The sequence below is a fragment of the Alosa alosa genome, chromosome 8 (assembly GCF_017589495.1).
Source record: "Alosa alosa isolate M-15738 ecotype Scorff River chromosome 8, AALO_Geno_1.1, whole genome shotgun sequence".
In the NCBI taxonomy this organism is placed as follows: Eukaryota; Metazoa; Chordata; class Actinopteri; order Clupeiformes; family Clupeidae; genus Alosa; species Alosa alosa.
In genome coordinates this window covers 30,003,841-30,029,570 of record NC_063196.1, presented here as the reverse complement: position 1 = coordinate 30,029,570, position 25,730 = coordinate 30,003,841, and the positions used below count along the sequence as shown (strand labels likewise).

The window sequence follows — 25,730 nt, the reverse complement described above, 5'->3', positions numbered from 1 at the left end:
CAAACTCAATATGGTCAAGGTTAACTTGATCACTACTCCAGGCTATTGATTGTTAGATGAGCACCCCAACATTTTGGGAAATTAGATTATTTGACGTCTCTTATCCCGAGTTTGATTAGATGTTTCAAGTATGTATTATGCTTAAAATCCACTGTGTAATTTTACATTGGTATTTGTACGCATTGTAATTATAGTCAAAACATGTAAATGAGAAAATGTTTTAGTTATTTTGTCACTTTTGGGAGCTATATTTGGTTCTGATCACCTCAATTAACTATGCTAAGCTAGGCTAATGGTGGTTGCGTCAGACTGAGTTACTGCACGCACAGAGAGAAGGGTAGGCATCATCTCATCTCTGGGGGGGACAGTGTATAAGCTAGTTTTCGTTGCCATGTTCCTTTAAGGATGCAGTATTACAAAAGAGTCAGCTGAGCAGGATATATCTGAATATGTGGTAACATGCTCAGAAGCCAAGGGTAGCCTAATATATAAGGTCAAGGCAGAGCTGATGGCCATGGATATGACACTTAGATTTCAATAAGGTAACTGCCACACACACACACACACACACACACACACACACATTCAATTCAAAAGTGCTTTAGCAAGACTGTTTTAGTACAGTGTTGCCAAAGCTAGTGTTGCAAATAACTAAAATAAAAAAATAGGTACACAAATGTGGGTATAAACATGTGAACACAAAATAAATAGTAGTAGAAATAATAATAGGATAGGTAAACAGAGAGAGAGAGAGGGAGAGACTGATATAACCATTGACACAACTTGTCACACTGACACAAATGTGTTTGCTCAGTCAAAACTATATTGTGAGGACCTCTACAGGACATACAGTAGTCCATGTGGTATAGTGTACTCCATGTTATACCTTATGTCTTCCCAGAGAAACATCTCACTTTTACAAAAAAGGTTGACTTTGACATTGAGAAACTGTTCCAGACATCAAGTCAAAGAATCAGGGAGAATTTGACCAAATCCAAGACCAAAGGGGGAGCAGTTGTAGTAATGTAAGTATAAGAATACTCTTTTGATCCAGTGAGGGAAATTTGGTCTCTGCATTTATCCCAATCGGAATTAGTGAAACACACTGAAGCTCACACTAATCTCGGCGCAGTGAGCTGCCTGCAACAACAGCAGCGCTTGGGGAGCAGTGAGGGGTTAGGTGCCTTGCTCAAGGGCACTTCAGCTGTTCCTACTGGTCAGGGTTTAAAACCGGCAACCCTCCGGTTACAAATCCGAAGCACTAACCAGTAGGCCACAGCTGCCCCAAAATGGACAAAGACAGATATGTCGAAGAAGCCTTATGGCAACTGAACAATCCAAATTATTATCAACAACTGTCATCCAATCCAATAAACAGCCCTAAGAGAGATTGAAAGAACTGTTACTCACAGCTAAGGATGTAGGATGGATCTCAAAACAAGAGCATGATTTCCTCCTATTTGAACATTCTAGAATACCCAGCTTCTACATGCTCCCAAAGGTTCATAATCTCTCGAATCCCCTCTGGACAGGCCTATCATATAGTCCAATGGCTCTCTCACAGAGCCTGCTTCAACAGCTTCCTTTTTACGTGCAGGATACCACTCATGTGTTGAAGATCTTAAATGACATACGAGTTCCAGACAACTGTTTTTAGTCACATTAGATGCAGAGTCTCTCTACACAAATATTGCTTGTGATGATGCACTGAAAGCTTTATGAACAGGTCTACAGGTGCTTTGCCTCCCTCTGGACTTATTATTCAACTCACTGGATGGTCACTTAAAAATAATGTTTTCCTTTTCCAAGACCTATTGTACATTTTGACCATTCTGAAAAGATAAAATGGTGGGGGAGGTATATTGACGATATTTATTTTTGATTTGGGGTGGTTCTTATGAAGAACTGTTATTGTTTTATGGTCACTTGAACAACAATGACAGAAAACTGTGCATGGAACATTCCAAAACTACCATTAACTAGACCATTTGGTAAAGATGGGAAACTCCATATTGCAGTGTATCGTAAAACAACAGATACAAATGTTATGTTAAAAACAGATAGCTTTCATCTAAATTGGCTTAAGAATAACATATCTTTTGGCCAGTTCCAACGTTAGTGGACGTCCAACGTGAGGAATTACATGTGTCCTCTTTAGCTGCTTGGAGATAACCATGGCCTGTACAAAAAGTTGTGTTTACAAGGTACTTACAAATGTGGATCTTGCAATCATTGTCCCAACATTAAAGAATGCAAACAATTTAGTGATTTCAAGACAAATATACAGTAGTGTGTAAATGTGGATGCTTTTACATAGGCCGTACTAATAGACGGCTCAAAGACAGAGTCTCCGAGCACAAAAATGCCATCAGGAAAGCTCATTTGGATTTACCTATATTGCAAAACACTTCCAGAGTGTGCAAAATAGCAATCCGTATGGTCTAATGGTTGTGGGTTTAGAAACTATCAACAACAACATTCGGGGTGGTGACAGATTGAAATAGCTGCTACGGAGAGAAACATTCTACAACAATAATTCTCTAACAATTATTACATACAATAATAACTCTATACATTCATATACCATAACGATCCTATACATTCTATACAATAATAATTCTATACATACAAGCCACTGTATACCCTGGGTTGAATTAAGAGATAGATTTCAGTCCTTTTTTGTAACCATCTATTTTGTATATTTGTTTGGGCATAACCAACAACATATAGCCACCCAGTGGATTGTATTGGCATGTGGAGGATATCTACAATGTATAGCCATCTAGTGGTTTGTATTTGCTTGTGGACATTTACAATGTATAGCCAGCCATCTAGTGGATTGTCTTGGCGTGTGTCATGTGGAAGATTATCTTGCCACTCAGGTGTTTCATATTAGACCAGGGGAAACTGTTTGAGAAGCACACCCTGAAGAAGGCTGACTGCGCTGCTACACATGGGTAGTTTTTCTACATGTTTTTACCTTTTCTACTATGAAATAGCCATTGGAATAAAGTTTTTTCTACCAAACTCCACACAGTGCTCCGATTCTATTTGGGGGACAGACTGGTCCCACTTTGTTTGTTTCCAGTTTTTGGAGCCTGTGCTGCTCATGGAATGGGCAGCTAGTGGATCATGAGGAGATGTTTGCTGAATGTGACAAAAAATGCTATGGGCTTAAAATTCCATACCATTACTAACTGCACCTTTAATATCTTTTCCAAGGTCCCCTTTCTGTTATCTGTGGCTGTTGGTCGAGTTGATGCAGCATCACAAATGGATATGAAATGAATACCAATTCTACTCATCTGTTAAAAGAAGGAAGAGGGTATACTGGTAGGCTACAACCTGTCTCTGGGTTGGCCTCACTGGAAAAAAACTTGTGGCGAGAGAGTTGAACCTGAGATAAGAAAAGACATTGTGCAGTGACTGTATCTCCTATTAACAGATAACGAGAGATAAACCATATTATTATCTTACCTGGCAAAGCATGGCTTTGTTTAGAATTCTACCACAAAGTGTTAGTTGTCAGTATTTTCACTGTCTTCAGCCTGTTTCTTTTGCTTACTCGATTAGAATGTTAATACCACATGCGTGCGCGCACACATACACACACACACACACACACACACACACATTTCTCTATATCTCTGATAAAAAATATAGTGATAAAAATATGGTCAGAGTATATCTGTCTGCATATATCAAAGTGACGTCCTTGACCTTGAAATAACAGGAATTGGCACCTCTAAAGCACATCTAAAGGTCTTAAGGGAAGCTGGAGAGGTGCAGTGTCATTATTACCTGTCAGTCTCCAAAGGCAGCAGTGGGCACAAAGTTCTTCAGGGGAGGCTTGAGTGACACACAGACAAACAGGCATCAAGTCAGCGGCCACTTGTCTCTGGGAATAATGGACACAAGTGGACAAATGTTGTTCAACATCCTCACCCTGCTGGGACTCTTCTCAGTTACATTAACAGGTTTGTGAACTAAATTATAATAATAATAAATCATAAATATAATATACTATAGTACACATCTATATTATAGTACTGTGTACAGTTTTAACACAATAGGAGAATGGGGGTATGCAAAGCACGTTCCGACTGAGAGCAGTATTGTGTGTTTGTCATGTCCATTCATTTTTCGTCCCAGATTATTGTGCATTGTTACTGAATCAACTGTGTACTGGTATGCAAAGCAATGTTGATATTCACCACACAAAAATTCAGTGAGATACTGAATGAGTTGATAAGGCGTGATCTTTGGGTTTAAAAAAGAAATTGCCTAAATAAAATGGCCGTAATCCTATAGATATGTTGAAAATGCTAAGAATTAACATTTTATGTCAGAGCTTGGACTTCAAACTATTACATATATTTTCACTGATGTTGTGCTTTGTTTAGCAGCACCAATGCGTTTAGTGCTCTGTGTCTTTATTGTTTCAAAACACTGTGAATTGGGAAGTGAAAATAAACCATCAAAAAGGAAACAGTCTTGGAGCGGGACCATTTTCTATGAATTCTTTGAGAACTAATTATCGTTTCAGGATCCTATTAGTTTATTTTTACTCTACTACATGAGATAAGTTACTTTACCTTGAAGGACTTACAGTATCCCTCACTTCTAGATGCATGCCCCATTCCTGTTATCGAATAATCCGACTAGATTCCACCAAATGGCATAACTAGCATTCAGTGGAATGTATAGTATTCAGTGGAGGAATCAAAACATATTTCTGAAAGGACAGAATGACATGGATCAGTACAGCTATTAAGTTACTGGTCTGTATATAGGATGATAAGCTCATTATTTTGAAGTGGTGCATTATAACTATTTCCAAGTATGTGTGAGGGTGAGTGTATATATGAATACGTTTCTCTGTGTACTTCTCCAGCATCAGCCCTTACAAGACAAGACTCTTCACAGGTGAGGAATACTTTTGATAAAATTATTTTCATTTCATGGTGTTTGATGACAGACAGGCTCAATTGCACACGTTGTTTAATATTTTGTCTGGTAGGTACTAGCTAGTTCTAACTAGAGTTCTCTTATTTAAATTCATGACTGAACTTCCCCCAAAAAGCGTACTGTATGCTATGGCAAAATACTGCACTCACTGTATACTTAATTTTGTGTATAAGCAATTTTATTATAATTTTTATAAAAATCGTTATTTTTATTAATACTTCAATTTTTTTTTACATTAGGCCCTGATTTGCTCTAACTCTCCTCGCTCTGTAAGCGCTTCCATCACAGGTAAGCGTCAGGTACCTCTTATCACTAATCAGTACCGTCATTGCATAATCAATACTGTCATCATAAGCTAATCGTCAGCCTGGTACAAAGAGGGGAGCACAGTTTGTCCTTGTCTCGTAAGGGGACTGATCTAAACTCTGTCTTCTGTTTTACTGCTTTTTCTTGGTATATCAACAAAGACCATCCATACAGTAATCTGATTATCTCCTCGTGGTCTAATAACTGATATATGATATTTAATCATTCCTATTGTTGTTGTGCAAAAGTACTGCGTGAGCGAGAGTGTTTGTCTGTGTGTGTGTGTGTGTGTGTGTGTGTGTGTGTGTGTGTGTGTGTGTGTGTGTGTGTGTTTGTGTGTGTCTGTGTGTGTGTGTGTGTGTGTGTGTGTGTGTGTGTGTGTGTGTGTGTGTGAGAGAGAGTGAGTGTATGCATGTACATTGTGTAGCTTTTGAATGGGTGTCCATATGATGGGTATATAGAGTGTATGCACACTCAACCTCCTCTTATTTATCTGCCAATAAATCACGGTGATAAAAGACAGCCCTTTAAGTAAAGCGTTTATGGTCTCTGTGCAATAACAAGTTCAGAGATAAGGTGAAGGTGAGCTAGTGCACATCTGTAAAGCTTTGTGCACTGTGTGTTTATGGATGCATTGTAGTCTGATGTGTGTGTGTGTGTGTGTGTGTGTGTGTGTGTGTGTGTGTGTGTGTGTGTGTGTGTGTGTGTGTATGTGGATGCATTGTGGTCTGATATGTGTGTGTGTGTGTGTGTGTGTGTGTGTGTGTGTGTGTGTGTGTGTGTGTGTGTGTGTATGGATGCATTGTGATCTGGTGTGTGTGGTGTGTGTGTGTGTGTGTGTGTGTGTGTGTGTATGTATGGATGCATTGTGATCTGGTGTGTGTGTGTGTGTGTGTGTGTGTGTGTGTGTGTGTGTGTGTGTGTGTGTGTGTGTGTGTGTGTGTGTGTGTGTGTGTGTGTACTGTGTAGTGATGTCTGGTTCATCTCTTCTCAGCACACTCTCTTAGACCTGGTGATGTGACTCAGATGTCAGCTCTAGCCATACCCAACACACCCCAGTAAGCATCTGCACGAGTAAACACACGCACACCCTCACCCTCACCCTCACACACCGCCTCACCCATGTCTCTGTCTCTATTTTTACCATCCCAAAATACTTAATGTATTGATGCATGGTTTAAGCTAATCAGCGAGCATTCCATACAGTAAAGTAAAACAACAGTATTTCATGTTCACTGTGTTTTACAGTAATGTAAACAGTATTTAAAATGTTACGGTTATGGTTTTGGGATTTAGAAGATGCTTTTGTTCAAGACAACTTGCAAATAAAAACAATACAATAGTTAAAATTAACAGTGAACAGTTTTAAAATGTTGGTAAGACTACATTAAGGAAAATGGCAATAATAAACAGTAATGCAATATAAATGATCAACAGCCTAATGAAAATAAACAAATAATACACAGGTTGATTTACAGTAGAAGTAGAAGTAAGATGCTCCTGTCATGGGCAGGTGCTAAGACTTATCTCCTGAGCTGTGCCGCTAGTCAGGGTCTGTGTAGGGGTCGCTAGTCATGAGCTGATAATGAACATGTACTGTACACGAACATGAATGTATGTGAATGTGTGTGCACTCCCACAGGGCAGAGCTGGCAGAGCTTATGGATAGAATGCGGGGTGAGTTCCTATAAGATCAACAAACTGCAAGTACAGAGATCTTGTTAGCAGATGTTCTTTGTTGTCAGATGTTGATAGAAGCACGAATGCAGGTCGGAAGGTGGTTGTGTACATATGTGTCATTTAAGTGAGTGAGGTTGATTTTCTCAGTGCATGTATATGTGCTGAGGAAGAAAAACAGGTGTGATACATGTATGAGACTGTGTGTGCAATGCATATATGCATGAAATGTGTGTGTGTGTGTGTTGTGTGTGTGTGTGTGTGTGTGTGTGTGTGTGTGTGTGTGTGTGTGTGTGTGTGTGTGTGTGTGTGTGTGTGTGTGTGTGTGTGTGTGTTGGTCCAGGTGACTGGGTGTGTGTTGGTCCAAGGATGATCATGATTACGTTTGACGCACAACCTTCAGCCCAATCTTCATAAACCCAATAAAGTGATGGGCAGGATGCATACTGATGGTTGACATAAGATAAAGGGGGTTTCAGATATAGAAAAATCTAGATATAGAGATAGCATTTGGACTATTGATGTATTATCTTCCATTTACTGTATGTAGGTATTTGTTTCTCATGAGAATGGGATTCTTACACTTTACAGCCAAAATCAGGACTTTGGTTTGTTTTTTCCACGGCCCGTGTTTGTAGATGAATGAACTTATTGTTATATGGATAATGATACAATAATTTATCTTAAAAGGCGTTGATAAAAAAAAATTCTACGCACTACAGTGTGGTGTGTTTCGTATTGGCATCACATCAGGATTTGATAGTCTTTTATCACTTTGATAGCAGCTCTAATAAATGTCCTGTATTAGCAGAGTCAGCACTAGCTAAAGGCCTCAGGTCAGCAGGAAATAGCAGAAGAGTTTGCAGGCCTGAACAAAAGAGGCAATTAACCATAACGATTACATACAAACGGGGTTCTTTGAAGTGAGTGCCTACGTGCTTGTGTTTGTGGTTAATGCATGCATGTGATGCTGCCTAAAGTCTTTCTGTTACTGTTTCCCTCCTAGAACTGATGTCTATGATAAACCCCCATCTGAATGAACTTTCAGAGGATAAGTAAGTGTGTGTGTGTGTGTGTTTGTGTGTGTAAGGGGGGGTTTGGGATGTGCACTTGTTTTATGTGGACTACAACTGTGTGGACTAAGCAAGCCAAATGCAAAAAGACTTGCAAAGTACTGTTCCACTTCTGCAATAATAGGTAGTGTAACTGTCTGGAGATGACAATGCCATGATTACCCATAATGACTAGCGCAGAAAGAATGAAAATAGCACAATTTGTTTGATCAGACCTGTCTACAACCTGCAACATACTTCTATCAATGTTAAGATCTGTGAATTCTTCATAAAAAGCATTACTATATGTGTGTGTGTGTGTGTGTGTGTGTGTGTGTGTGTGTGTGTGTGTGTGTGTGTGTGTGTTTGTATGTTCAATTTGGATAGTTTATATCCATTCTACATATCTCTTTAATTCTGAATCTGATCTGTATTTCATAGTTTACATCTTTTCAGCAGGTCTCTTTATGAAAACCCAGAAAAGATGGTTGAATTTCTTTACCACCAACAGGTACGCAATTCTGTAAAGAAATTAACACGACTTCATCTTAAAAATTCTTGAGGCTGTTGATATTATATCTTTATATACAGTACTGTAGTATAATATTATATACTGTAATGTAATATAATATGTAGAATATACATAGAGGAAATCACTGATGTTTCAGTAATAGATGTGTGTGTGGACGTGTGTGTGTGTTGTGTTCCCTCAGGATGACTGGAAGCTGGTGCTGCTGTTTGTGCAGATGGACAGCGTTTGTGTGTGCCCTGAACAGGTCAGATCATCAGCACATGCAGATCCACCCAGCCATATCTTTAGGTCAGATCAACAGCACATGCGGATCCACCCAGCCATACATCTTTAGGTCAGATCAACAGCACATGCGGATCCACCCAGCCATACATCTTTAGGTCACATCACCAGCGCATATCCATCCATACATCTTTAGGTCAGATCACCAGCAAATATCCATCCATACATCTTTAGGTCAGATCACCAGCACATGCGGATCCACCCAGCCATACATGTTTAGCTCAGATCGCCAGCACATGTGTATCTAGAGTAGGGGAATGTGGAGACAACCACAGATAATGGTCAACACACACTGATTATCACCGCTGAGAATCAGAAGGGAAGTAACACATGGTTATGAATGTTACCTCAGTTCTCTGAAGACACGAGACGTTAACCAATGGGAGGTCATTCTTGGATGATGTCATCTGATGTCATAGACAGTAGCCCACGAAAAAATCTCTGAGACAGGTGATCAGAGATTGGTTCAGATTGATGACATCATCTGAGAATGATTTGGCTAGCGTTGAGCGAACTCGACTGAAAGGGAACGTCTTGGTGTAATAACATTTGTTTTATTTGTTTCAGATCGATGAAACAGTTCAGCAGGTTGAGAAAACACTTGAATTCTTAAGCTCACAGGTTAGTGTTTTGTGATGTAGACTTTGAACATCAGGGAATCTCATTATATAAATAATTGTATGTTCCATGGCGTTAAATGTCTGTAAAAAATATGTTTTATGTATCCTCTAGCTGAAGAAGGCTATTGTTAATGTGATAGTGTGGGATAGCTCAGCCAAACCTGCATATTTCCCACAAAGCAGGTGAGCCAGATTCAATACATCAAGTGAAAATATTCTGTTCAGATGATCTATTCCCAACTTGGGTCATTCCATGTCAAATCCATGTCAAGGTTGTTGCTGCATCGTCTCAGATTTTGTTCAAACCATGTCTATATCAAGAATGGATCCCAAAAACAGGGCCCGTAAAATATTTCTGTTCAAATCCTATGCCTTCGTATTATTTTCAGCCCTGAAAATCAGTTTTAAAGAATTATCTGGGAAGCAATATTTGGGCATTAATATAATGAAAAGTATTTTTCATAAGAAGCCCAAAGTTTGTAGAGTGGAAGACAAACATGTTCTCAGTAAGACTGAACCATTAAAGTTTGTTTGGCATGATTTTTTTCAAGGCCCTAGATTTGGAAAAAGTGCTAAAAGATCGACATTAAGTGTAGGATAAACTTCAATCATGTTTTTTTTCTTTACATACTATATTTCATTGTTACATACTATATTTCATTACATGTTGTGCCTATTTTTGAGCTCTCCACATATAATGGGCTTGGAGATTTTAAGGATTAAACAAAGGAAAGGTTGTGTTTTTCAGTCATTTTCATAGAATTAAAATGGTATGTGAGTGTCAAAAAATGGTGTCAAAATCATTGTTTTACCATGTTCATTTCGACAGCACCACCAGTTTAGCAACACTCCCTGACCCTGTAGACATTGGTAGCTCTCACGACTAAAGCTGACATTCCCTTGTGTTCATTGGCAGAGTTTGCCCCTGCGATGAGGCACGGACTGCAGGAGAGCTGAGACTGATGAGGGCCGTACTCCCCCAGCTCCTGCAGGTGTGACCCCACACACAGCCTCTCACACCTCTGCCAAATTCGCCTTATTCAGGCGGCGGCCATTGTAAACAAAAATGAGGGTACAGGGTACACAAACTATAGGATTGTTGTGTTCTATGCATTTGCCAGTAGGTGGCGAAAATGCATTAATGATATTGTAAGTGTACCCTGTAGCCTCGTTTTGGTTTAGCCTACTTATTCCTCTAACCTTCAGCTGCACCTTACAGGAGAGCCATGTCAAGTGTAAATGTGTCAGCATGTTCTCTGTTTCATTTGTTTGGTGGTTTCATGTGCCCAGTGCTTGAGCTAGCAGGTGAGACTGAGAGAGTAGACCAACATTGCGTCATCTCCTTTCTTGACAGGAAACTCTACAACGCCACCTGGTGGACAAGACGTTCTACAGCGACAAGGATGATTTCACTGTGGTGCTGCAGAACGCCCCCATGTCTGCTGACCTGCCTGGAGTGAGTTGTGAAATACTGCTGGACTTCAGCTAATAAGATAACACGGAAAATAACAGCAACATTAATTCTCCCCTTTCTCTCTTCTCTTTCATGTCAGTCACCTCTATCATTGTTTGCGTGTGACTTTCTTTCAGCCATGTCTTTCTTTCTGTATTTATCCAAATATAATATTTCCAACAGAGTGCATCTGGGCGCTACACTGTGGATGAGTCACTCAACATGAACAAGCTGGCTGTACAGTTGTGGGCAAACCTTGTGAGTCACGCCATTCCGTAGGACTTGTGAAAGCACGGCTATAAACTCTCAACAATAACATCAACCTCGCTGACCTGTCATGTTGTCATGTTGAATCTTTCAGCTTCAGCCTAATGACGAGCAACAGAATGTGGATGGCAAGAACTTCAGAATCCCATGCCCAAGTGAGGTCAGTTTCAGAATCCCATGCCCAAGTGAGGTCAGTTGGGTGTTGTGTCTGCGCTCACAGAAATAGAAGCTCAGTGAATTTCCCACTCACATGAAAACAACACTAATCAACACCTTAAATTAAAGGAGAATTCCAGCTATCTATTTATTTATTTATTTATTTATGTATTTATGTATTTATTTTTTCTTTTTTTCCTTTTTTTTTTTTTTTCTTTCATGAGCCCCCATGTTCATCCCCCAGATTGTAGCACTGTAACTGCCTGGGCAGCTTTAGCTTTTGGTGGTACAACCGATTGTTTTCATTTTTTTCACAGTGACAGTACCTTGTGACCTTGAGAAACAGAGAAATACATGAAAAATCACTGGAGCAGTTTTTTTTACCATGATTAGGGATAAACGACCTTGTCTTTTAATTCTGTCGCTGCATCCTTTAGGAGCGTCCATACCTGAGGACTGAGAGAAACTCTCCATCAGAGACCTATGTCACAACTACGGCTCCTGTGATCGACCCAGTGAGTGGCTCATGGCATTTATATCTCATATTGGATCATGTCAAAATACAGTATATGCTGTTGAGATGTGTTAAGTTACACATGGTCAGTCATAATGCTGTGCTATCCTTTACTAATAGTTACACATGGTCAGTCATAATGCTGTGATATCCTTTACTAATAGTTACACATGGTCAGTCATAATGCTGTGGTATCCTATGCTAATAGTTACATATGGTCAGTCATAACGCTGTGGTATCCTATACTAATTTAGGTAGTCTGAAATCAAAGGGCCTGTCCAGTCAATATTTTACTCTGCATTCCAGTAGCACTAAATAATACTGTTGTCTGGTTTGTGTACGTGCTTTTTACAGGTAATGGGTACTGAACTGCCCTGTATGGACCGTAGTCCTTCTCCCGTTCCACCAACCTCAGGTGAGAAGGATCATACACACACACACATACACATGCACACACACACACACCTTCACACCCTGTATGATGTACCATATTCTGTTTCGTTCCAGTGCATGAAGTTCGGCCAGCCGACATAAAAGTGGTGGCAGCCATAGGGGACTCCCTGACGGTGTGTTAAGTTCCACTGATGCATTCTGTGTTTTCTTTCATCATTCACTGTGATATATTATGATTGTGCTGTTAGATTTTAATAACAAGACAAAGAGCCTTTCTGAAAGTCACATTTTGCACTCCATAGTCTCAGGTATTGATATACAGGCGCACTTCAACTTTAACCCCCTGACCCTTCTCTGTTAGGCGGGTAATGGTCTGGGTGCCTCCCCTAATAACCTGCTTCAGGTTCTGGTTCAGTACCGTGGCTTGTCCTGGTGGTGAGTCCCTCAGCTTGCCTTACAGTGGAACCATCATGTCTTCTACATCAATAGTCATAAGACCACTTATAACAAGTGTTACAAACATACAAATATATCTTTGTTCTCTGAAGTCACACATCCAGTTGGTACTGAACTGATTGTGGATAAAGGAAGTCGGAAATAATGCTGCTCTGTCGTTGATAGTTTTAGACAATTCAAACGTTCTGACTATCACTATGGTTACTGGTTTAACGCCCACTACTGTCCATTTTTCTCTTCAGTGTGGGTGGAGACAAAAACCTGTCACATGTCAGCACACTTCCCAGTGAGTAGCTACACCAATCTCACAATACTTTATGTCAGTGTTAGAGACACTGTCTGTTGGGAAAGGGTTTGGTGATGAAAGAAAAATGTTTAAAAGTCGGGTTGGAAAAAACATTGGATAAATAAGTACTAATTTGAATAAATTCACTTTGCACAGACATCCTCAAAGAGTTCAATGCCAATGTGACGGGCTTCTCAGAGGACTCAGGGAGGGAGGATACTCCACAAGCGTTCCTCAACCAGGCTGTCGCAGGGGCCAAAGCTGCGTGAGTGACCTCACCATGACCATATACTGTACAATAATATATCTTAGGTTCCTTATCTGTCTGTCTGTCTGTCTGTCTGTATGACATTCTCTGTATCTTGGACTTCTTGCTCTCATTCTGTCTCTACATCTTGAATTTCCCCTTGGGGATCAATAAAGTATCTATCTATCTATCTATCTATCTATCGCTATCTATCCATCCGTAACGACTGTTTTCTTTTTAAACAGGGACATATTAGGGCAGGCTCAGGCACTGGTGGAAAGAATGAAGACAGACTCTGTAAGTAAAAACCAACAGCCAATAAGAGCGTGCGCACACACACACACGCACACAGTACGCACACACACACACACGCACGCACGCACGCACGCGCCGCATGCCGCGCGACGCGCCGCCACGCGCCATACGCGCGCCGCGCACGCGACGCACGCACGCACGCACGCACGCACACACGCACAAGCGGTTTCACAGGCAGTCCTTAAAGGTGCTCTAAGCGAGGTTACGCGGTTTCTAAGCTAAAACATTTTTTGTCACATACAGCAAACATCACATCACCATCCACTAAACTGTCCCAGCCAATCACCGACGAGATGCGCATTCAGGAGAGTTTCAGTTGCACGGGAGGGAGGCGGAAGGATGGGCGAGATAGCTCTCTCTTTTGTTTGAACGTCAACAGAAGTGACGTTACCCATCATCGCTTAGAGCACCTTTAATAAACCAACAAATAAACAAACCAACAAACAAATACCACACCACACATACACAAATAGCAAACTCCCAGAGAAAGTGCACTTCTTTAATCTCATTTCTTTCATCCCCTTGCTTTCGATTAGCATTTAGATTAGACAGTTCTATCTTAATGAACAACTTAGAGAGTCTCTGAGGAGCATTTACATGTAATCTTCTTACTAGCTAGTTATGCAAAAATCTAAATCTCAACTGATTGAGTTTAAGATCATATATAATGCATAGAGAGTATGGAATCACACAGACACACATGAGTGAATGTAAACATCTCCATTTGTGTGGTATTCATTGTGATATATAAATGGACCATTCCCCATCCAGCGTGTGGACTTCCAAAATGACTGGAAGGTCATCACTGTGTTCATTGGAGGAAACGACATGTGTGACTACTGCAAGAATGCGGTGAGTGTTCCGCTAGCCTCCAAACAAACAGGCCTTATATCAGGCTGTAGTGTACCAATGCTGACTGTGTTGTCTCTGAGGTGAAGACATGCGTAATAGCCTCCAGTCATGTTCCTCTCCACACAGCTCCAGTTCTCCCCAGAGACCTTTGCCAGACATGTAAGAGAGACACTAGACTTTCTCAAACAAGAGGTAAGATACTGATCTAACAACTTGCCATAACAGACATCTCACACACACACACACACACACACACACACACACACACACACACACACACACACACACACACACTCCCAACCCATGGATGGATGGATGGATAGATTTTTTTATGCAGTTTAGATACACATCCTAAGGGACACATCACAAGTTGCACACAGACACACTACCTGACTTGTTTTGTGTTTGTGCTGATTGTGGCTGACGCAGGTCCCGCGGGCTATAGTGAATCTGGTAGAGCCGCTACACATCGTCCCCCTGAGGCGCATGCACCAGGACAAATCACTCAACTGCCCCACCTGGCTGGTCAAGTAAGTGCCCAACAGATCTTTCTCTCTCTCTTTCTTCATTATGCTCTTTCTCTCTCTCTCTCTTTCTCTCTTCATATGTTCTTTCTCTCTCTCCATATGCTCTCTCTCTCTTCCTATGCTCTTTCTCTCTCTTTCTCTCTCTCTCTCTCTCTCTCTCTCTCTCTCTCTCTTCCTATGCTCTTTCTCTCTGTGTGATTGGCCTGTCTATCCCTCCCCCTGTGGTCTGTGAGCTCATGGCTAATGTGTGTGACGTGACGTGTGTCCACTCTGTGTGCAGTATTCTCTGCCCCTGTGTCATCTCACCGGCGGAGGGCTCGGAGGCGGAACGGCAACTGGCGGAGCTCAACAGGGCTTATCAGGTAGGAGATGAAGAAGCTACGGACTGTGCAATAACATGTCTGTGCCTTTCAAATGTAGAAAGGTGGAAATGATGTGATACTACTATGTGTCAAGGTGTTGTCTAAATCTATCTCTCTCTTTCTGACTTTTGTAGCAAGTCCTCCATGAACTGACCGAGTCGGGGCGTTACGACACACATGACAACTTCACTGTGGTCATTCAGCCTTTCATGAGGACGATCATACTTCCCCTACTTCCAGTGAGACACTTACTTTCTCTTTCTCTCTCTCTCACTCACTCACTCTCTTTCTATCACACACACACACACACACTTAATATGGTAAATTTCTACATGGCAATAAATATTGAACACAGCCCTGTCCTTTCTTTCTTTCTCTCCCTCAATGTCCCTGTGTCCCCCTCTCTCAGGATGGGCGTGCCGACCGCTCTTACTTCACGCCGGACTGTTTCCACCTGAGCCAGAAGGCTCACACTCAGATGGCACGAGCACTCTGGAACAACATGGTAACATAAACATGTGTGTGTGTGTGTGTGTGTGTGTGTGTGTGTGTCTTTGGAAACATACAGTAATGTGATGCAGTTTGTCATGCTTGAGGATGTCTTTGGGAAGTGTGTATCCTCCTTGCACCATTTCATTTTGTGTGTGTGTGTGTGTCTGTCTGTTCTTTTAGCTGGAGCCTCTGGGTAATAAGACTCACACTCAGGATTTTACAAATGGCATCGAGATGAAGTGCCCCTCCCAGGTAAGCCCATCTCTGAACACAACAGATTGAGTTCAACCCAGGGCCAGAGCACAGTTATGATTCATGGCACCTGCAGCCCACAGGCCATCATGCTTCTGTCATTAAAGGTGCTCTAAGCGATGCTGGGTAACGTCACTTCTGTTGACTTTCAAACAAAACAGAGAGCTAGCGCACTACTTCCTCCCCCTCCCTCCAATGCTGCTCCCGTGCAATTGAAACTCTTCTAAACGCGCATCTCGTCTGTGATTTGCTGGAACAGTTTGTTATGTTTTTATGGGCTAGGTTTGCCCAGGTTGTTTTTGTTGCCGTTTTTGGAGCCTGGGCTGTCCACAGAGATCACATTTTCTTTACAGTGTATTCAGGACACAGACAGCTAGCGGTTGGTTAAGTGATGTTTGCAGTAAGTGACGTAAAATGTTTTAGCCTAAAAAATGCATGCCATCGCTTAGAGCACCTTTAATTTGACATCTAACATTCTAAAGAAAAGATATTGGCTCTCAATAATGTATGTTTCTATAGATAAATAGTCCAGATAAATAAATGTTTATAAATGAGGTTATGGTCCTTACCAGGCACTTTTAGGGAGCCTGGACTGTTTTATTTACTCACTGTTTTCATTCACAGAGCTCACCTTTCGTAAGGACTTACAAAAACAGCAACTACACCTATCAAGGCCCTACTTTACCTCCCCCTGAGATCACAGTAAGCCTTTTCCTCAGCTTGAATTTATATAAATTGTGACCATAAGTATGCATGGTATACAGTAAGTGTATTGCATGTTAACAATTCCTCTTACCTTCATCATACCCTGGCCCAACACTAGGTGGCATGCTTTCAGTATCTAAAGTTGCAGAAACATTATTCTTATAATTCTATAATAGGGAATTCACCACTGATGAATATACTTTCCTTGATATAATGTTTAGAAAGAGAACGCATATATGATATTTGAGTTCATATAGCAGAAATATCTGTTGTCAAATGGTCCATCATTTTAAAAGTGGTCATTAAGCTCAACTGCCCTTGTCAGCTGAATAAGAAAGCCCTGGCCAATCGTTGTTGCTTTCTTGTGTTTCTTGTGCTTGTGTTCGTCCAGAATTGGGGACGAGATTTCTCCTGCAAGGATGTGTCTCCATCTGCCACTGTGCCCACATCAGGTAGGAGAAGCAGAGACCACGTGAGCACACCTGAGAAAGGGAACAGGGGGCAGTAGAGGGGAGGAAGAAGAGGAGGAAGAGCAGACACTTATATAATTATCAAGGTTCAAAATCCCTGTGCACAGCCCTTCTTTCTCCGAGGTGCTGATGGTGTGAAGTAGAACTATTGAAAAGTCAAAAACTAGTCTACATCGCACACTGGAGGGTAGATTTTGCTGACTTTATTTGGCGTGAACCACGCGTATCGCAGTTTGCTTCTTCAGGTTCACGTTCCGGGAACTCTGTTTATATCAGGAAACACATCTGACGTCGCACACCGGTGTTCTTGCATATTCATACATAAACGTTGTTTTGATCTGTCAGAATATGGGTTTAAAGACAGTCATTTTAATATAGGTTTAACACTTGCATGTTTCACTACTGGGGCGTGAACATGGCATAGGGACAGTGGGGTAGTATTGAGGAAGGTGATGAAGAATCCAATGATGCACAACAGCTCATTTCTCTTCCTTAGTTCACAAACTGAGGCCTGGTGACATCAAAGTGGTGTGCGCACTAGGTGACTCTATTACGGTGAGTGTGTGTGTGTGTGTGTGTGTGTGTGTGTGTGTGTGTGTGTGTGTGTGTGCATGCGTGCCTGTGTGTCATTGTAAAGAGCTTACACACAAATATGCGTGACCTGAAACCTGACCATTCTGTATCAAACATTAATGAGCCATTAGCAGCGACTCAGACACCCACTGAATGATCCTCCTCTGAAAGCAGTCTCTCTCATCTCATCTCCCATCACTTCTAAATGCTGATGCCCTCTTTGTTCAGGATAATCCCAAAGATCCTTGATTACTAGCTCCGCTTTAACCCCATAGGTTTAACCCTCTCTGATAATCCTTTGAGTGGTTCTGTGTCATGGCACTGTGCATGCCTCACATGCTGTGTGTTTATAAATGTGTTGATGGTTATTATAGACTGGACGTGCAGCCAAGGCCAACAGCTACAATACCCTCAAAACAGACTACAAGGGGGTGTCATGGAGGTGAGCATGGAGAAATGTATATAATATGCGCGCGCGCACACACACACACACACACACACACACACACACACACACACACACACACACACACACACACACACACACACACACACACACACACACACACACACGCACACACACAGATATACTTAACTAGGGTCAAGCTTACATGTACATATACAGTGTCTATACTTACTTGTACATATATAGTGTCTATTTGAACAGCCTCAGCTAATGTCTGTTTTTTCTCAGTATTGGGGGTGACAACACCTTAATGACAACCACTACTCTGCCAAGTGAGTAAATGAAACCTTCATGACAATAGATTATCCTTCATGATATTACAAGCAGTACCATACAGTAGGAATAGTCTTCATCTCAGTCTACCGTACAACCAAAGATTGTATAGTACACTATAACCTCCAACTCCTGCATTCCTGCAACCTCCCCTCTTTCATTCCTGCATTGTTTTTCCTCTGATAGATATTCTGAAGAACTTTAACCCCACCATCAAAGGCTTCTCCCGGGGCCAGGGGTTGCTTGCTACTAAAGGGTTCAACATGGCTGTCTCAGGAGCTCAGGCCTTGTGAGTTGTGTGTGTGTGTGTATGTACATGTGTGTATGTGTGTTGAAATGAGATCTGTGTGTTTGTCTGTTTGTTTCCTGACTACTCACATCTCCTCTTACCAAACAGTGACATCCCAGCTCAGGTCAGATCTCTTCTCCAGGCCATGAACAGCAGCAAGGTACACACATCCTTCCTTTCTTCCTACTAATAAATGAAACAGAATATAAGAGAACAGTACAAGAAGAGAAGGGTACAGTACATACCAGTAGCTACATCAAATGGATGTAGATCTGATCTGTAGAAGATCTGATGCAATCCTTTCCCTATAGGATGTAAACTTTGCTGAAGACTGGAAACTGGTGACACTGCTTGTTGGAGTCAGTGATTTGTGCCACTACTGCACAGACCAAGTAAGTCCTTTCTCTCTCCCTCTCTCTCTCTCTCTCTCTCTCTCTCTTTCTCCCCCTCTTTCCTATGCTCTCTCTCTCTCTCTTTTCCCCTCTTTCCTATGCTCTCTCTCTCTCTCCCTCTCACACACACACTCTCACATACACACACACACACACACGCACACGCACACACACACAAAACATAATTAAGACCTTATTGCACTTTTCACAAGTCATGATTTTACTCCATTTGCACAGAACAATCTGTCACCAAAGAACTTCACTAAACATGTTATGGATAGCCTGGACCTGCTGTATGCTACGGTAAGAGCATGATGACTTAGAGAAAATATCACATGTGAATGAGTGGGATTAGGCAGGGGTTGTTAATGTATTTAAGGACCTGATTGCCTTCTCATCTTTATTTTTTTATCTCTCTCTCTCTCTCTCTTTCTCGCACACACACACACACACACACACACACACACGTTTTGTCATTATCTCCCTTTAGGTGCCACGATTGTTGGTAAACCTTGTTGAAGTTCCACAAGTTGATTTACTGAAGAAAATCAACAAAGGGAGCCTGACTTGTAACTTCCTACCAAGGTAAAGTAGTGATGCATCACATAGATATAAAAGTTTAGATGCATAGGAGTCCCTTTTATCTGAAAGGATCACCCATTCGGCTATGTAGCACAATAGCTAAGAAAACACCATTGTGAGATAGTTGGGAAAGAGGCTATTGCACTTTAATCAACCTTTTAATTTTATGCTTTTATTGTCATTATAATGTGTGTGTGTGTGTGTGTGTGTGTGTGTGTGCAGTGAATTATGTCCGTGTGTGGTGAATCCTACTGAGAACTCCCCGGAGCTGATGGAGCTGAAGAGGGTCAATAAGGAGTACCAGGTAGGGATGTGTGGGTCGGGGTCAAGCCATCACCCATATGGTTAGCTTGGCTGCTGCTTCTCAGCTGACTATTGAGGCATGGCCAACTTTTTGACCAGTTTATTCTCTTCACTATTCTTTCTTCTCCCCATTTCCTTCTTTCCAGGCTGCGTTGCAGCAGTTGCTGTCTGAGGGACGCTATGATGACCGGGAGGATTTTGCTGTGGTCCTACAGCCCTTTTTACAACATTCTGCAGTTCCTCTGATTGGGGTGGGTAGTACACCTAGCTAATACAAATTCACACAAAACACACAAACAAGCTCATTCTCAGTGAGAGGCTTTTCTTGCATAACACACACACACACACACACACACACACACACAACACATATAAAGACACACATACACACACTTACCCTCTTACCTCTTACCTAATACAGGAGGGGCAGACTGACCTGAGTTACTTCTCTCTGGACTGTGTTCACCTCAGTGAAAAGGCTCAATCTGAAATGGCCACCGCACTTTGGAACAACATGGTGAGCAGCCAAAGACAGCAGGATACATGAACCACTGTACTGCATACAGTATAGGCCCTTCCAATATGTTCCTAGAGTGTTTCTGGTTGAAACATTCAAAACCAACACAGATACTTTGAAATGAAAATTTTATTAGACTTTCATTTTTTGTTTGTCCCCAAGTTACCATTAGCTTAATGGTGTTAACTGTGGCACCGGAAATGCCTCAGGAACAAACCTGTTTGTTTATGCAGTTGGAAGGGTCTATATGTTCTCTGTATGTGCTGTAGATCATTGCAAATCGGTATAGATGACAAGTGTGCAAATGTGTGTCACAGCTGGAGCCAGTGGGCAGGAAGCAGTTCTACACCAACCTGACGTATGACCGCACCAAGGTCCACTGCCCCACAGAGGTAAGAGAGATCCAGTGTCTCTTTATTTATTCATTCATTCATTCATTCATTCATTCATTCATTTAGCAGACGCTTTTCCCAAAGCAAGTTACATACTGTATGTCATTGTTACATTGTCCCGGGAGCAACTCGGGATTAAGTGCCTGGTTGAAGGGCAAGCGAGCAAGCAAGAAATAGAACTCACAACTTTGGCTACTTCTGGCTACTTTTTTGTCTCTTAAAGGCTCAAAGACAAATATGTGAGAAATAAGTTTTATATTCGATTTCTGTGTTTCAATCTCTCTTTGACGTTTGGCTGTAGTCCAGAATCTTAGACTTTCATGGATCAATGCTACTTCTAAGCAAAGACCCAGTGAATGGATTTGCCCCTTGTCTGAACTGGCCTTAAGGGTTTGTTTTTGAAGAAGCACATAAATCCTTATCTTTTCTCTCTATCAGGCTCAGCCATTCATCTTTACCCGCCAGAACAGTCAACTCGGCCCTGCCCCAGCCACAACATCTGCCCCGAGTGAAACAACAACTGTGCAGTTCACCCCTGCTCCAGTGTCCTCATGCCCAGCCTCTGTGCCTGTGTGGGTACCGGTGGTGCTGGCCATCACAGGCCTTCTGATTGGCTGGGCAGTCACCTGGATGGTGTTCTCACGGAAACAGAAACGGATGCTGAAAAGCATGAAGAAAGAAGGAAAGAGACAGGGCTGTAACGTTCACCCCAACAACAACCTGTAACTGTTCCACTTCCAGCAGATCTCATCTGTGCAGAGCTAGGGATGATGCTGCAAATAAGGGCAATTTAGGACCAACCCATGTCAATTATGTGACAAATTGAACCCTTCCACAAACACAGTAGCCTAGTATGCAACATGACATAATGTAGGCTGCAGTGCTAGTGCCATCGGCAGGAGAAAAAGAAATTCAACATTTTTGCATGAAACAGCAATAAGCTCAATCAATATTGATGATTGTGGTCATTTTTGTCAGAGTAGTTACAAGGAAAAATAGCATCATCAGTAGACTAATTTATGGATTTGACCACTGGTCTATACCAATAGTTGTGTTTTTTTTCATTCAGCTCAGTGGAATCACCATTGGCTATTGTTGGGTCTGGAACTATCATACTCGATCCACAACACACCAGGACATACACAATGAATGTCTGAACTCTCTCACTCACTCTCTCTCTCTCAAACACACACACACACACCAAACTTCTGTATTTTAAGTAAGGGATATCGGCCGCCGAGATGTCCTGTTATACGGAATTAATGGACGAGGGGGAGGCAAAGAACTCCCCGACGCGCAGCGGAATATAACAGGGACAGGCCGTTATCCCGCTTATCACGCGGTTGACTCTGGCCAATAGTCGTGCCTTTATAGCATGCAAAGGAAACAAGCGGCTCTGTTTAAAAAGAAGTCGACTTGTTCAGTTTGTTTTCGGCTACAATTTTCTTTGGCCCTAATAGTGATAGCCGTGGACTGTTTACAGTTGATTCCATTGCTGCTTCGAGGCTCAACCTTTGTCCTATATGGTTGTTAAAATTACCATTCATAAGCATTGGTATGGAATGGTGATTAAACTTTTTTGTAAAAGATCTACTTCATAGGTGTCCCGTTATTCAGAATTAATAGCCACCTTATACCAGCCAATCAGAAAATAATCAGAAAAATATCTGGTAACACTCCATAATAAGGTGCCATAATAAATAGCAAACTAGTAATTACCTAACCCTTTGTTAATATTTGTTAATTGTTACTAAAATATCTATTTGGCACAAGTTAATAGTTTTTTCATAATTAATTCAATATTAGTTGTTTGCATAAAATCTGTATGTTAATATTGTAACAAATCTATTAACTAATATTGTATTAATATTTGTTAATAGTTAACTAAATCTCTTTTTGGCACTAATTAACAGTTATTTCTTACATCATTTAAATGTTAACTGTTTAAAAATATTGAATTGAATTGAATTGAAAATATTTAGGATAGTGCCATAGACCATTTTGGGAGACCATAAATATTGCTGCCAGAAATCTTCTCGGTTCACAATATTTCATATAGCATGCAATATATATATATATATATATATATATATTGAGGGCTTGGAGGGGCGTAAGTGGCATTTTGGGTGAAAATGAGTTCTATATATCAAATTCTTGAGTTCTATATATCAAATAGATCTTGAAAGTCTTGATAAGCTGTATTGAATAAACCAACAAAACAACAAAGACCTAACACAAAAGTTTGAGCAGAGGGGCGTATGTCCATTTACGCCGTTTTGGCTCTAAAAAATACATGTATGGCCTACACATTGTTTGGAGCCAGAAGGGTGCAAGTCCACTTCTGGCTCTGAGCAATACAAGAGCCTACAGTATTTTTCAGAGCCAGAAGGGTGTAAGTGGGTGGTGCCCCTAAACAGCACTGGCTAAAATGGCTGACACGCATGCTGCACACATGGAACTGTCTGAGGCAGAACAAATTTTGATGAATATTATGAAGCAAACGGATGAATCTTGTGAAGAAGTGGAAGGTGAACAGATGTTTTTATGTATGCTGCTCCTCACTTCAATATCCATCAGGAGGTTGATATCTAGCCTTGTTAGCCTAGCATGCTAATACCTTTGTGGTCTAATCTGGCTAACTGTGATTTAAAGAATCCTAATATTCTATGGCATATATTCTTTTGAACGTTCACAATCAACTTAACTCTAACCCTGAACTACTAGATTTAGGGAATTCATGTAGGATAGTAATACATACTGTATGTAAATCATAAAGGGAGAGAGCCGCGTGATGTGAGAGGGAAAGACATCGGCTTGAGGGACACATGGAGACAGCACATGATGGAGAAAGTGAGTTCTGACTTGCACTTTTGAACATTAAGCATAACCTAATTTAACCCTTAATCATTCAGTTCATGTAGGATAATGGTAAATATTAATGTTTAAAGGCACACTATGCAAGTTTCTTAGCTTAATATGCAAGTTTTTTAGCTTAATGTAGGCTACCTTCATTTAACAGCTTCAGAGTCATTGGAATGGTTATATGACTTTTTTCGGGTTGAATGGTGGCCGTCTCGCTTCCCCCTAGCGCCTGTGAGCGGAAAAACCACCCTTGCAACTGTGGGCCGGCGGGCCGACGGCCTCAGTGTCAGGAAGTATAACGAGTGTAACGAATTGCTTTACTGCATTCAAATACACATACACGCCAGGCACCGGCTAGAAAAAGGTAGCGATGGAGTTTCTCAGACATTCGTCATGACAGAGCCAGCGAAAAAGAAGCAACAACCGAGAAAACAGTAAGGAAATTGGCAATACTGCATAGTTTACCTTTAATCGGACACAACTACATGAGATGAGGGAGAGAAATGAGGAGATTGGCAAGAGAGAGACAAACATGGAAACAGCACAAGATGGAGGGAGAGAGACAGCCAGGGCGAGAGGTCATGCAATTGATTAGGGACACACAGAGACAGAAGAAGCTCTAGGGAGTGAGGCAGTTAGTCTGCTTGAAGTTGTTCAGGAGGAGAGGCAGACAATGGACAGGAGGAGGATGCCAACACACAAAGAGCAGAGGGAGAAAAAGACGGAGAAATGTTGACAACTGGAAAAAGAACAAACGCAAGTTAAGAAATTCTGGCCAAAGCTACATGAATTCACATGGCATTCAGGTCCCAAGAAGGAGGATGAAGGAGAAGAACTGTGCCACCTGTCGCTACAAATGAAATGAAAACTTCCCTGAGGAAGTAAGGGAAAAAATATTTGAACATTATTGGGAGATGGGAGATGCAGCGAGGCTGAAAGACTTCATTGTCAATCATGTTGTCAAAAGAAAGAAAAACAGGGAAACAATCTCAAGAAGAAATCATACATTTGAGTATAATTTAACCTCAGAGGGAAGACAGATTAGGGTATGCAAGGACTTTTTTTTGAAGACCCTTGATGTGTCAGAGAAATTTGCAAGGTCTGCAGGCGGCCATACCCTAGTGAATTGGGAATTACCCCTCCAAGCAAGAAAGGGTGGCATGCACCTCAAAACAAAGTCCCTGAGAGTAGCAAAGATAAAATACGAGAGAATATCAATTCTTTCCCAAAACTTGAATCCCACTACTCCAGGAAAGATACAAACAAGCTCTACTTGGAAGGATCTCTGAATCTGCCAAAAATGTATGCACTGTATAAAGTGAAATGCGAACAGGAGTGGAAGATTATACCAGAAAAACAAAGTCTTTATAGAACAGTGTTTGGAGTGGTCTACACTTGTTCCAGGTCAAAAGTGACAGCCTTGTATGACTTGTGCTCTTTTTGCTTTCTTTTTATCATTTTCTTTTTGTTCTCTGGCCTGGGTCTTTGTTAACTGGTGGGCACCGTACTCATCCTTGTGATCCGCTCTTCGCCTTTCACACTCCGAAGAAAGATGCATGTAAATACTGTGCGCGGTGCCGACCTTTAGAAGAACAGATCACAAGGATGAGTACGGTGCCCACCAGTTAACAAAGACCCAGGCCAGAGAACAAAAAGAAAATGATAAAAAGAAAGCAAAAAGAGCACAAGTCATACAAGGCTGTCACTTTTGACCTGGAACAAGTGTAGACCACTCCCTGGAGCAACGTAAGTAGCCTGTTCTACTCTCGCAAGCTAAGTACGTACAACCTCACTGTGTACGAATTAGACAGTAAAGATGTCGAGTGTTACAGAGGAATGAGGGGGAAGGCGGCCGTGGATCTTCAGAGATTAGCACATGTGTTTACAAGTACCTTAA

The 25,730-nt window shown here is 41.4% G+C and overlaps 1 protein-coding gene across 1 annotated transcript; it reads left to right on the top strand.

The window, feature by feature from the left end:
* Positions 1–8,486: 8,486 nt before the first annotated feature.
* On the top strand, positions 8,487–22,560 carry LOC125298842 (phospholipase B1, membrane-associated-like). Its single transcript, XM_048249711.1, has 37 exons — positions 8,487–8,514; positions 8,717–8,779; positions 9,385–9,438; positions 9,550–9,620; positions 10,354–10,429; positions 10,792–10,893; positions 11,074–11,148; positions 11,252–11,317; positions 11,751–11,828; positions 12,182–12,242; positions 12,335–12,393; positions 12,582–12,655; positions 12,919–12,962; positions 13,119–13,227; positions 13,455–13,506; positions 14,296–14,376; positions 14,503–14,568; positions 14,806–14,906; positions 15,184–15,265; positions 15,400–15,504; positions 15,675–15,770; positions 15,938–16,009; positions 16,634–16,711; positions 17,106–17,166; positions 17,681–17,739; positions 18,132–18,199; positions 18,452–18,495; positions 18,683–18,785; positions 18,894–18,945; positions 19,097–19,177; positions 19,415–19,480; positions 19,668–19,762; positions 19,982–20,063; positions 20,209–20,313; positions 20,484–20,579; positions 20,897–20,971; positions 21,410–22,560. Exons 1-37 carry the CDS (start codon positions 8,488–8,490, stop codon positions 21,695–21,697), a joined length of 2,967 nt encoding a protein of 988 aa, XP_048105668.1. The 5' UTR covers position 8,487; the 3' UTR covers positions 21,698–22,560.
* Positions 22,561–25,730: the final 3,170 nt, after the last annotated feature.

Excerpts from the sequence above, each read along its gene's own strand:
- LOC125298842 (XM_048249711.1), top strand. The coding sequence starts at position 8,488 with ATGGTTGAATTTCTTTACCACCAACAG. Across the intron at positions 11,318-11,750 it reads GAATCCCATGCCCAAGTGAG|GAGCGTCCATACCTGAGGAC; the intron begins GTCAGTTTCAGA and ends TGCATCCTTTAG. Across the intron at positions 12,656-12,918 it reads TACCGTGGCTTGTCCTGGTG|TGTGGGTGGAGACAAAAACC; the intron begins GTGAGTCCCTCA and ends TTTTCTCTTCAG.